The sequence below is a fragment of the Drosophila suzukii genome, chromosome 3, assembly GCF_043229965.1.
Source record: "Drosophila suzukii chromosome 3, CBGP_Dsuzu_IsoJpt1.0, whole genome shotgun sequence".
Classification (NCBI taxonomy): domain Eukaryota; kingdom Metazoa; phylum Arthropoda; class Insecta; order Diptera; family Drosophilidae; genus Drosophila; species Drosophila suzukii.
In genome coordinates this window covers 91,548,287-91,559,113 of record NC_092082.1, presented here as the reverse complement: position 1 = coordinate 91,559,113, position 10,827 = coordinate 91,548,287, and the positions used below count along the sequence as shown (strand labels likewise).

At 40.6% G+C, this 10,827-nt stretch overlaps 5 protein-coding genes across 5 annotated transcripts; 1 reads left to right on the top strand and 4 right to left on the bottom strand.

Annotated features, from left to right (window-relative positions):
- Nucleotides 1–203: 203 nt before the first annotated feature.
- On the bottom strand, nt 204–2,209 carry LOC108013820 (prolyl 4-hydroxylase subunit alpha-2). The gene is made up of 7 exons (XM_017079797.4): nt 1,982–2,209; nt 1,779–1,930; nt 1,577–1,727; nt 1,324–1,517; nt 618–1,264; nt 397–565; nt 204–344 (listed from the first exon to the last, which is right to left on the bottom strand). Exons 1-7 carry the CDS (start codon nt 2,173–2,175, stop codon nt 241–243), a joined length of 1,611 nt encoding a protein of 536 aa, XP_016935286.4. The 5' UTR covers nt 2,176–2,209; the 3' UTR covers nt 204–240.
- Nucleotides 2,210–2,314: 105 nt separating this feature from the next.
- On the bottom strand, nt 2,315–4,241 carry PH4alphaNE3 (prolyl-4-hydroxylase-alpha NE3). The gene is made up of 7 exons (XM_036819570.3): nt 4,024–4,241; nt 3,819–3,970; nt 3,613–3,763; nt 3,372–3,565; nt 2,706–3,319; nt 2,482–2,650; nt 2,315–2,427 (listed from the first exon to the last, which is right to left on the bottom strand). The coding sequence occupies exons 1-7, from the start codon at nt 4,224–4,226 to the stop codon at nt 2,357–2,359; spliced, it is 1,554 nt and encodes a 517-aa protein (XP_036675465.3). The 5' UTR covers nt 4,227–4,241; the 3' UTR covers nt 2,315–2,356.
- A 63-nt stretch (nt 4,242–4,304) lies between these two features.
- LOC108013818 (prolyl 4-hydroxylase subunit alpha-2) lies at nt 4,305–6,225 on the bottom strand. Its single transcript, XM_036819632.3, has 7 exons — nt 6,023–6,225; nt 5,675–5,968; nt 5,415–5,614; nt 4,814–5,361; nt 4,697–4,753; nt 4,490–4,634; nt 4,305–4,429 (listed from the first exon to the last, which is right to left on the bottom strand). Exons 1-7 carry the CDS (start codon nt 6,190–6,192, stop codon nt 4,395–4,397), a joined length of 1,449 nt encoding a protein of 482 aa, XP_036675527.3. The 5' UTR covers nt 6,193–6,225; the 3' UTR covers nt 4,305–4,394.
- A 391-nt stretch (nt 6,226–6,616) lies between these two features.
- LOC108017250 (angiopoietin-related protein 7) lies at nt 6,617–8,224 on the bottom strand. The gene is made up of 2 exons (XM_017084256.4): nt 6,918–8,224; nt 6,617–6,864 (listed from the first exon to the last, which is right to left on the bottom strand). Exons 1-2 carry the CDS (start codon nt 8,171–8,173, stop codon nt 6,732–6,734), a joined length of 1,389 nt encoding a protein of 462 aa, XP_016939745.3. The 5' UTR covers nt 8,174–8,224; the 3' UTR covers nt 6,617–6,731.
- Nucleotides 8,225–8,868: 644 nt separating this feature from the next.
- On the top strand, nt 8,869–10,426 carry LOC108017249 (zinc finger protein Paris). The gene is made up of 2 exons (XM_036819622.3): nt 8,869–9,001; nt 9,058–10,426. The coding sequence occupies exon 2, from the start codon at nt 9,059–9,061 to the stop codon at nt 10,022–10,024; it is 966 nt and encodes a 321-aa protein (XP_036675517.3). The 5' UTR covers nt 8,869–9,001; nt 9,058; the 3' UTR covers nt 10,025–10,426.
- Nucleotides 10,427–10,827: the final 401 nt, after the last annotated feature.

The window sequence follows — 10,827 nt, the reverse complement described above, 5'->3', positions numbered from 1 at the left end:
GGAAAACTATTCAGAGTTGGGAGGAAAAGTACCAATAAATAAAGATAAGTAAGCAAGCTTCCGCATTAATTACGTATTGCAAAGAGGAAAGTTTGTTCATTAAATATCATATCTGAATCATCTAGTAAATTCAATTATCTAATTTAAATTAATACCATCCCTTTTCAAAACTTGTTTAGCTTTATGATTCATTTTACTTTGTATTTAAGCTAAAAAATTTTGATTAAGTAAAACAACTTTTTACACTTGATTACGAAGAGATCTGCTAAAGTTACGACTGCGAGGAGGATGCATAGTGGGCAAAAGGAACATCTGATCCAACTCGTAAATCCAACGAGTCATTACTAGGAGAAATCATACAACTATTTATTAGAAGTATTATACTTTATAGCTTACCCAACTTATTTCCAGATATCAGGGGACAGGCGCCATGAAAGGTGCGTTTATCATAGTCGTAGGACTCTCCATCAAGGTTGTGCCAAAACAATGCCGATCCTTTTTGGGTTGGCACAGCCAAATTTATTTTTGGAAAAGCAGTTGCTCCACCATGTTCCACATTATTAAGCTATAAAGTAAACATATCAGAAAAAGACGTTTTTTAATAAATGTTCTATTACATAAAACAGAACAGTGGCAATACGATCGCCAGCCATCTCCAAGAAACTGGTTTTGGAGTCAAAATAGTCGTGGTGTGGGACAAAGTGACCCCCGAAACCGTACTTCAGGAACTGCATTTTTCCTCCAGTGCGCATATTTAGACCCGTAATGTCTCCAATTCTCCGTTCAATTTGGCTAAGAATTTCCAGATCTTCGGGTATAGTTTGCAGATGAGGAAGCCACACCCCATCGGCGGAACGACTGGGGGCAATCTGTTCGGTTCCGTTTTCCGCAAGAAAGACCTTGGTTCGCTCCAGAAACGGTCCACTCATCTGCTCCAGCTTTTCGATCTCGAGGTCGCTCAGAACATTGTGATAGAGCATTATATAAGGGTCCAGCGAGAGTTCCTCCATTCGAAAGGGGGCTAGTTTAAGAAAAGGCGACGTTGTGGTATTATAGCGACAGTGAAGCCTCGTGGGCTTGTTTTTATTTGACTGTCTTCTGCTCGCAGAACGACAGAGATCATTGAAGGTTAAAGCGGATTCCCAGGGCTCCACGTTAATGGTTGGTCTGGGTGAATTCCTTATAAATTGCAAGGAGAGCACATTACCCGTTTCACTGAGAATGGAATCGTTCATCAGCATATCACGTGCGATGTATATATTTCCTGCCAAAGACTAGTTTATAGACCAGAAATGTCATTCCTTCTTGATAGCGAATACACACCATTCGCTATTAAAGAGCGAGCAAGTAGCAAGGTAATATCCATGATGGTGACCCCGATCAACTCATGGTATTTACGTGGCTGTTCCATCAACAAGTCCTTTGCCACGCTAAGCCATTTGGAAGCCATTTGGTAATTACCAGCTTTGAAGGCGAACTTCCCCATGGCATAGCAATTACTAGCAGATAGGTTACCTCTATATGAGATAAAATAAATTTTTCACGGTATTATAAGATATCTTTAAAGTGACCTTACCTGTATTGCACGCCATCCACCAATCCTCTGGCCACATCCTTGGGTTCCAAGCCATAAGCTTGGATTATGCGAAACATGGCATGGTTAGCTTCATTCAAGTCATTTTGCGTTGGAAGTTCTTTATGGATACTCATAATCGACTCTATTTGGGCTTATTTTTAAGAGAATTAGTAATATAATATGTTGATATATGAGATCCAACCTTGACCCACTGGCTGCTGCATGAGTTTCTCCACCGGCTCCCAATCCTCGTGCATTTGACGGAGGAGAGTCAACCTGTTTATTGGATTCGACAAATACTCCTCTTCTCTACCACGGGCTTCTTCCAAATTCTTTTTGAATTCTTTAGCTACCCTAATGTATATATTAATTAGTACAAGATATTCCAAATATTTCATTAATCACCCTCGCAGCACGTCGATCTTGTCTTGCAGTTCCACTGCATAACTATTGAGTAGGATAATGAGTTCTCTATCTTTTTCCAGCAAGTTCATTTTCTCCTCCGCTGAGGTTACGTAGTTTTTACGGCCAATATAACCTTCAGCTATCCAGTTGGGATATAGAAGAATTGGTATTATTAGAAATATTATAAAACTCATAATGTCTGGTTGTTGTCTAGACTGTTAAAATAAATTCTAAGCCACTAGACATCCGATTCGATCTGTTTCACGGTTAGTTAGGGAGTAGAAAAAGTTTAAAATGGAAATGTGAATTAAACACAATTTTAAAAGTTGGGACAAATGTTTTGTTACATTTAAAATTTGAATATTTATTCATTAATTATTTATTTATTTTTCTCGGTATATGGGTTGGATGAACATCTTCCCACTCGTGGATCCAGGCTGCCATGGCTGGAAAATATTTATATTATTACTTGTATTTTATTTCATATTTCAATTTCTTACCCAATTTGGAGCCATAAATGACGGGGCAAGCGGCGTGTAATGTGTTGGGATCCACATGGTGTGTTTCTCCATTCATATTATACCAGAACAGAACTTTGCCTCGTTCCGCAGGTATTTTAATATTTAGGCGTGGAAAAACAGTGGCTCCACCGAAAGGTGCATCATTTAACTGAAATATTTAAAAAGGTAAAGGGTTTTGAGTTTGATTGAGCTTTGAAACTCACATAGAAGATAACGGTGGCAATCCGATCACCACGACCTTCGGTATCCGAGTTCGACGCGTTGAAATAATCATAGTGTGAACTGTAGTGAGCCCCGAATCCGTACTTAATAAAGTTATATCTGTCAGACAGTTTTATGCCGGTGATATCGCGCATTCTCTGGGTCAGTCGATCCAACAGGGGTTCCCCAGATGGGTCCATGTCCTTGAAGGGTAGAAAGGTTCCCAAGGAGGTGTGTTCGCTAGCTCTTGTGGCACCATGTTTCTTAAATACTTTGGTTTCCTTAAGTTGTGGCTCCGCCAGGATTATCAACTGCATAATGTCCTTATCTGGTAGGATGTCATGGTATACAACTATATAGGGTTCCAGAGAGATCTCCTCCATCTTGAGGGGAGCCAAGATCAGAAAGGGCGAGGTGGTGGAGTTGTAGCGACAGTGGAGCCTGGAAGGTTTCGGAGAGAACGAAGAACGGCACAGCCTTTTGTAGTCTTCAGTCAAAAAGAGCGATGAATCTACTGCCCTGTAAGGAATGGCCTCGAATTGGTTAAGTAAGTTAGTCGAATTCTCCGCAAGTTCGGGATGGGCCAACAGAACATCTTTAGCTTCTTTCTTTAGATCTAAAATATTACAATTGTAAATATCTAAAAATAAATATCTAAAAATGCCTACCCAATTCCATTAAACAGCGGGCCTGCAGCAATGCCACATCCTTTTCATTCAATCCCAGCACCTCATAAGATGCTGAGTACTCCGTGTACAGTAGAGACTTAGTGTTGACCAACCAATGATGGGCCTCCACAAAGTAACCCCACTTGAAGTACATCTTTGCGATTTCAAAGCAGTCCAGAGCTGAAAGTGTGGTGCTAATGAACGGAATTAGAAATGTATAGCCAGATTATTAAAGACCTACTTGAAGGCCACGTTGTCGATGAGACCTTGAGCCATCTCCCAGGGCTTCGCTCCATAGGTCTCCGCCATTCGGATCATGTCCACGGTGGCTTCCTCGGTATCCGCCTGCCAGGGCAGTTCTGGTAGTTTCTTTCTTAGAAAATCAATTTGTTCTGGAATCGAATTGATTAAAATTGTAGGTACTCCTAAATGGGATTCCTGCCTCACCTTCTCCCACTGTCTTATTCATAAACTCCTCTATATACCGCCAATCCTGGTACATGTGCCGAATGAGTGGAAAACTGTGTAGGGGGTTGCCCAGGTACTCCTCTTCTTTGCCCTTTGCAGCCTCCAGAGGCTGTCTTAGCTCCTGAACAATTCTGGTACAGAGAAATTTGGAAAACTATTTACATATCAAATATCTCAAACTAACCTCTGTAGTTTCGCCACCTTGTCCTCAACTTGCTCAGCATATCTCTCTAGATTGCCGATCAGTTCCATGTCCAACTGCATTAAATCCATTTTTGCTGACTCACTTATAAGGAGCTCTTTGCGATTTATCCCATTTACCGTGATTTTGGAATTACAAATTAAAAGCAAAAACATAAAAATGTGGACACTTTGGAACAGCAACATTTTAAGACTGATGAAATTGCATGGTGCAGTTAAATAAGAAGCAATCACCGTGTGTCTAATTTTCAATTTTCCGTGGATAAATAAATAAGCGTGTGAGGAAAGTGAGTTTTTTATTACAATAACTTGCAACTACACCTTTTATTATAACAATAAATTGTTCATTAATGATTACTCCTCTTTCTTGAAAATAAACTTGATCATGACTGGAACGAAGAAAAATTAACAATACGAACTACATATTACTACAAAACGATTGAATTTACCTAATCCGCTACCCGCGATGTTTGGGCAAACCGTAGTGGGGAGTTCCTTATTTTGGAAGGTGATCAGCACATTGCCCTTCTTGGGTTGCACAAAAATACCATCATTTGGAATGGTAACAGCCCCGCCCAAGGCCAAGTCCTTCAGCTAAAATACATGGTTATTAAAGTAATAAGATCTGACAAAGAATATATCTGTTGCAAACTCACAAATATTATTACAGTGGCATCGACATTATCCAAATTTTTGGCGTTGAGCTTTCGGAACTGAAAGAGGGGAGGGATATTAAAATTCAACACTAGTAACAAAAAAACGCAATCCCTTACCTTACTAGAGTTCCTAAAAAGTTTGAAGGGATCAAAGGTCGTCAGCTGGGAGTATTCGACTATATAGAAAGTACCAAACGTCTCCTCCACTCCCGTCATGTCCAAGATCCTCTCGTTGATGGTCTTCAGCACTGGGCTATATCCATCGGAGACCGAACACCCGTTGATGCCCTTTTTCAGCTCGAACTGGGCGCTCGGCGGACATCGTTCGTAGGCGTCCTCGATGTGCCTTATCTCCTCCTCGTAGACGCTTCCCGGATAAAGGACGGTGTAAGGATCTTTGTTGAGCTCCTCAAACTTTAAGGGAGCGAATTCCAGGAATAAGTGGACCCAGGTGTTGATCTCGCACTGCAGACTACCCTTTTTTGGAGTAATATTGCCACGACAGTGGCTTTCCAGAAGGGTGGGATTTGGTTCAGGATCAACTATGGGTTCCATAGGGTCCCTCAGGCTGAACAGCTCCATCTGACCAATCTCCTGCATGAGGTGGACGTTCTGGGAATTTAACCGAAGTGCCGAATCGTAGGCAGCATAGGCGGACTCCCGATCTGTGAGATATATATGCATTATTAATGAACTTCCGGGAGGATCCAGAGCTTACTCAGCTTAAATAGGGTTCTGCCCAGATCTCGAAAGACCTGCCAGCGTGGTGCCCCCAAAAGATGGAAAAGATCACTGTATCTCGAGCGGGTGTAGTTATGGGCAGCTACTTGCAACCACTTGGCTGCTCCCAGGTAATCGTGCTCCTCGTAGAGCTCCATTCCCAGGTGATAGCAGTCCAGAGGGGAAAGATGGAGGTGGCTAAGTGAAAAGGAAATATTTAAAATGTATTGATTTTCGCATATATCACATATGTCCAACCTCTTTAGCTCATTTTTAGCCACCAGATCAGCGGGTTCGTAGCCGTAGAATCGGGTCAGATTATGCACATCCTTGGCCGCCTTCTTGAAGGCCCCCTTTTGAGGGAGCTTTGGCAGTAGGCGCTCCATCTTGGCCACCTGTTCAGGGCCCACCTGCTCCTCCATGTACACCTGCCAGCCGACCCAATCCTGGTGCATGTGCCTGATCAGTCGGAAGGCATTCAGCGGATTGGAGAGGTACTCCTCCGGATCCTTCTTGGCCTCGTCTATCTCGTCGATGTACTCATCCAAAGAACTGCAAGGAAGGGAAGCTTACACCTTAATCACCCTTACACCTTTACGAGCTCACTTGTTTATAAGACTGATCTTCTCCTCCAGCTTCTCGGCATATTCGCGGAGGTTCTGTAGGAGATCGCGTTCCAGGTTCAGCACTCCCCGAATCCGCTTCTCATCGAGGGCCTTGTAGCTGGGACAGCCCAGGATCAGCAGTAGAATCAGCGACCAAGGTGACACAGCCATGACGTGGATGTGTTTCGAGGTAAACTGATCTTCAGGAAGAAGAACACCTGGACTGGAACCTAATGAATTCGCCCTGGCCTAATAACTGTGACTAAGTAGTATTTTTCCATTAAAGAAAAGTATGAATTTTCTTTGAGGTGTACAAGAGTTTGGTGACACCTTAATTTTTATGACAAGTTTAGATAAAATTACAATTAATTCTAATGAATCATCCGTTTTGCAAAAGATTTAATAGCCTTTTGGGCATTATCATTAATTAGTACAAACAATCAAAATGGACCAATAGGTTATCTGTAGACATTATTGCGTCAAAGACAATCACTGGAATCGCTGAATATTAAAATTAAAGGCCAAAAGGGGCAACTAAAGCACCTTTACAAAATTATTTATGCCAAAAACGAATGGGGTCCCAATAAAAAAATAGTTTAGTAGGTATTTGCTTTATTTCATAGACAAGACTTAATGAAATTACAAAAAATCAGTAAGTTTCTTATAATTGTTTGCAAAAGAAATCCTATTTTTTCCTTTACATTTAAAGCTTACAGGGATTTGGGCCTTATCAGCATTTCAGTAAAGGTAAGAGAAGCCGCATCATCTTCTTCCCAAGTGTTCCAACGAATTCCGGCAAATTCTGGGCACACCCCATCCGCATGGTATTTTCCATTAAGCGCACTGCAATATGAATTGTTTAGTACATATATTTTAAATAGATTTTGGAAACCTACCTTATGTACGAGCATTTGTTATACCACCAACCACCAGTGTTAGTTGTAGAACAATCTGCTGGATTAGGTCGATCAACGGCGCTGAACTCTGAATCCACCAGATCATCTAAGGCGTCTCCGGCTGAACCGGAATAATCGCCCACCGATACCAGCTTGTAATTATCTTCCTCCCCGGCAATTTCAAAGCTGTCGTAATGAGCATAGCTCGTGGATTCATCAGACTTGCCTAGCTTGATAAAGAGCTCGTGAGGTCTATCTTTGGTCAACCGGTGCAGTTTCTCTAGTCCCAAGAAAAATTCTCCAACTAAAACGCCAAAACCACGCTTATATTCCTTAAAATCCAGATCAAAGTCCACCGAGCCATCCTTACGCCTTTGGATAGTCATCCAACCACTTGAATTGCAGGGAGCTTCGAATAAATCCATTTCGGGTAACTTTATTTTATAAATATCATTTGGGCGGCCAGCTAGACAACTGTCTGTTGCAGTGCACAATAAAAGTTGATTTTCTTTTTCAGTTACTGTTTCCAAATCCGATTTCACTTGATTGCTCAAAGCCTCGACTTCGGTGTCTTTAGCCGAAAGTTGAGTACGTAGCTCATTAATTTCATCAGTTTTGTTTTTCATCGCTTCGATTAGATGGCTGATTTCATATTGATTTTGTATTATTAGGTCATCTCTACGTTCGAGTTTCTCAGTTTTCTCATCCAATTCCATAGATTTAGCTTTTAAAACATCTTCTTTGGTTTTGACTTGATCCTCAGCACTTAGCAACTGCCTTTTCAAGTTGTTATTATTGGCTTTCAGTTCCGCGATTTGTTCATCCTTTAACTTTATTAGGTTGTCTTTATTTTTGAACTGTTCACTTTTTATGAGTATTTCGTTGTCTTTTGAATTTAACTTGATTTGACAATTAGCAACCGCTATTTCGGACTGCAGTTCATCTTTTATTTTAATCAAATCGTTTTTTGCGTTAATTGCCTCATCCTTGGATTTAAGTTGCACCTCAGCAATGGCCAGCTTGCTCTCCAAATCCTTAATAGTACCCGACAAGGAACTTATTTGTTTGTTTAGTTCCTTGGTGGCATCGACCGCAGACGTAAGCTCTATAAAGTGTTCGAGGATGGGCTCGATAACCGGAAAACAATATTCAAGAGTTTTGGGTTCAAGAATTTTGTTGGACGGCAAATTGACACCGTGGGATAACACGACCAAGGCCAAAATCGACAGAGAAATCGTTAAACACCCGTAATTCATTTCGATCAGCACTCGATCTGTGCTACTGGCGACTTTTAATTACACTGAATTATAGCTGGAAGGAGAGTCTATATTTATGACGAATTCAGCCGAGCTCGGCATTTCCCCAGATAACAAAGTGTGATAGGTCAAATCACAATAAATGTGATTTCGTTTTTGGCAAGTCAACAAACAAAAATCTTATCTGTACACAGTATCGTCCAATCTTCTTTCCTTAGTACCCAAAAAACATGCGAAATACTATCCCCATCATCCTCCAATAGCTCCCAAAAAACATCCTGTTACGATAAAAGCATATTAAATAGAGCGGGTTAAAATAATGTTTAAAAACAGCATACAATGCAGCCTAATTTAAAGTGGAATTGTATTAATTGTATTTGAGTTCAGCAATTAGGGGTGTGGAGCCTAAAGAATTCAATTGGGTTGGGACATGAATTTAAACCAACCAAAAAATAAAATTAAGAAACCTATAAAAATTAAAAAAAAAAAAAATTCACACAAACGCTCTTAATTTTCAGTTTTAAAAACCGTTAGCATTAAAGTTTAAATAGAAGGTGTAGGACTGTAGGAACTATTAAGAATAGCTATTTAAATGTATTTAATCTGTCCCACAGTGCAATTAGAGAATACACGAACCCACTCAGAATTGTCACCTTCTTCTTTAGCGGAGTTATCATCCCAAGCAGTGTACGCAGACGTCCCGCCAGTACAAAAAAAACCTTATTTTCAGTATTGATAGTATCACTAACTTTTTGTCATCTCTAATACCCAGTTATAAACAAACCAGTTTGCCCGACCTGATCTCTATTTTCTGGCTATAACATTACCGTAAGAAAGCGAATTCAGTTGCAATAAGGACCAAATAAAGTTTAGTTCAATTTCAGAATGATGGAATCATCTTTATGCCGAGTTTGCTTGGCCTACTCCAAAAATATGGTCAACATATTTGAAGAACTTGAACTCGGTGTCTCCATTGGTAGCATGATTGCTGAGTGTACGGGCTATACAGTTGAGAAAGGAGACCTGTTTCCCCAAACCATTTGTGCCATTTGCCTGCAGGAAGTGCAAAATGCTTTCGATATAAAGAAAACCTACGAAAGGAGCTCTCAGTTGTACAGTGAAATGGAGGAGGATTTGCAGGGAATGTTTTTACCAGAGGAAAAGGATTTGAGCGACAAGGAAAACGAACTAGAGGATGATGCTGATAATGATTCAGACTACTTCCCATCGGATGAGGACCCTGAAGGTGGTGAAAATACAGTACCTGTTAATGTAACTCCAGTACCTGCTGATAAAAAGGCACTACCTGCCTCTGACAAGGGTACTAACCAGAACGGCACCAAGGAAAACCGTCACAAGTGCCCCTATTGTCCCAAGTCCTTCCCCAAGGCTTGTGGCTTGCAGAGACACCGGCGAATTCACACGGACGAACGACCCTACAAGTGCTATCTGTGCCCGAAGAGTTTCCATTGCTCTTCGAATCTCAACCAACACCTGAGAACCCACGCAGGAGTACAGCCTTTTAAATGTGACCACTGCTCGAAGTTCTTCACCCAGAACGCAAACCTTCAGACGCACTTGCGGCGAGTAAGGGGTGAAAAACCCTTCAAGTGTACCCAATGCCCAAAGTCTTTCTTTCAAAAGCATAAACTTCAGTCCCACTTGCGAATACACACTGGCGAGCAACCATTCCAGTGCACCACCTGCTCCAAATGCTTTTCCCAACCGACAAGTCTCAAACGGCATCAACTGACCCACACGGGAGAACGACCCCACAAGTGTTCCCGTTGCTCATCGAGTTTTAATCAGCTTTGTAGTCTTAAGCGGCACCTAAACACAGTCCACACTTAACTAAATTTTAAGAAACCACACCAAGACTGCATGTATGTTCCCCTGTAATTAAGCTAACTAACACTTGACACAATCTTCCTGACGAAAACAGTTAATCCGTGATTATGTACGTCTACGTTTATAGAATTATTTCCTTGTTCTGCTATAATATGTCAAATAAAATATACATTAGGAATAGTGAAAAAAAATCATAATTTGGTATTAAGTACAGATCTTACAATTATAGGTTAATCATATTTTAAGATGATTACCTAGAGTAAAATGCATTTATTTATAAGGGCACCCAATTTTTTTAAAACCATATATTGTACCCAAAAAACATACGAAATACTATCCCCATCAACCTCCAAAAGCTCTTAAAAACATCCTGTTATGATAAAAGCTTATTAAATGAAGCGGGTTGATGTAATGTTGAAAAACAGCATACAATGCAGCCTAATTTAAAGAGGAATTGTATTAACAAAGTGTATTTGAGTTCAGCAATTAGGTGTGTGGAGCCTAAATAATTCAATTGGGTTGGGACATGAATTCAAACGGGCCAAAAAAAAAATTAAGAAACCTATAAAATTTCAAAATAAAAAAACTTCCCACAAACGCTCTTAATTTTTAGTATTAAATACTGTTAGTATCAAAGTTTAAATAGAAGGTCTAGATATTATCTGTCCACAGTGCAATTAGAGAATACACGAACCCACTCAGGATTGGCGCCTTCTTCTTTAGCGGAGTTATCATCCCAAGCAGTGTACTCAGACGTCCCGCCAGTACCTAAAAAATACCTTATTTTCAGCGTTGATAGTATCACT

What these genes read in the sequence shown, in the direction of transcription:
- LOC108013820 (XM_017079797.4), bottom strand. Translation starts at nt 2,175, where the DNA reads ATGAGTTTTATAATATTTCTAATAATACCAATTCTTCTATATCCCAAC. An exon ending in TCGCTCTTTAATAGCGAATG is followed by an intron (nt 1,265 to 1,323) that starts GTGTGTATTCGC and finishes AGTCTTTGGCAG; the next exon opens with GAAATATATACATCGCACGT. An exon ending in TTGCCACTGTTCTGTTTTAT is followed by an intron (nt 566 to 617) that starts GTAATAGAACAT and finishes TTTACTTTATAG; the next exon opens with CTTAATAATGTGGAACATGG.
- PH4alphaNE3 (XM_036819570.3), bottom strand. Translation starts at nt 4,226, where the DNA reads ATGTTGCTGTTCCAAAGTGTCCACATTTTTATGTTTTTGCTTTTAATT. An exon ending in GAATAAGACAGTGGGAGAAG is followed by an intron (nt 3,764 to 3,818) that starts GTGAGGCAGGAA and finishes ATTCGATTCCAG; the next exon opens with AACAAATTGATTTTCTAAGA. An exon ending in CCGCTGTTTAATGGAATTGG is followed by an intron (nt 3,320 to 3,371) that starts GTAGGCATTTTT and finishes GTAATATTTTAG; the next exon opens with ATCTAAAGAAAGAAGCTAAA.
- LOC108013818 (XM_036819632.3), bottom strand. Translation starts at nt 6,192, where the DNA reads ATGGCTGTGTCACCTTGGTCGCTGATTCTACTGCTGATCCTGGGCTGT. An exon ending in GCTAAAAATGAGCTAAAGAG is followed by an intron (nt 5,615 to 5,674) that starts GTTGGACATATG and finishes CTTTTCACTTAG; the next exon opens with CCACCTCCATCTTTCCCCTC. An exon ending in TTTTTAGGAACTCTAGTAAG is followed by an intron (nt 4,754 to 4,813) that starts GTAAGGGATTGC and finishes CCCCTCTTTCAG; the next exon opens with TTCCGAAAGCTCAACGCCAA.
- LOC108017250 (XM_017084256.4), bottom strand. Translation starts at nt 8,173, where the DNA reads ATGAATTACGGGTGTTTAACGATTTCTCTGTCGATTTTGGCCTTGGTC. An exon ending in AACAAATGCTCGTACATAAG is followed by an intron (nt 6,865 to 6,917) that starts GTAGGTTTCCAA and finishes TTCATATTGCAG; the next exon opens with TGCGCTTAATGGAAAATACC.
- LOC108017249 (XM_036819622.3), top strand. Translation starts at nt 9,059, where the DNA reads ATGATGGAATCATCTTTATGCCGAGTTTGCTTGGCCTACTCCAAAAAT.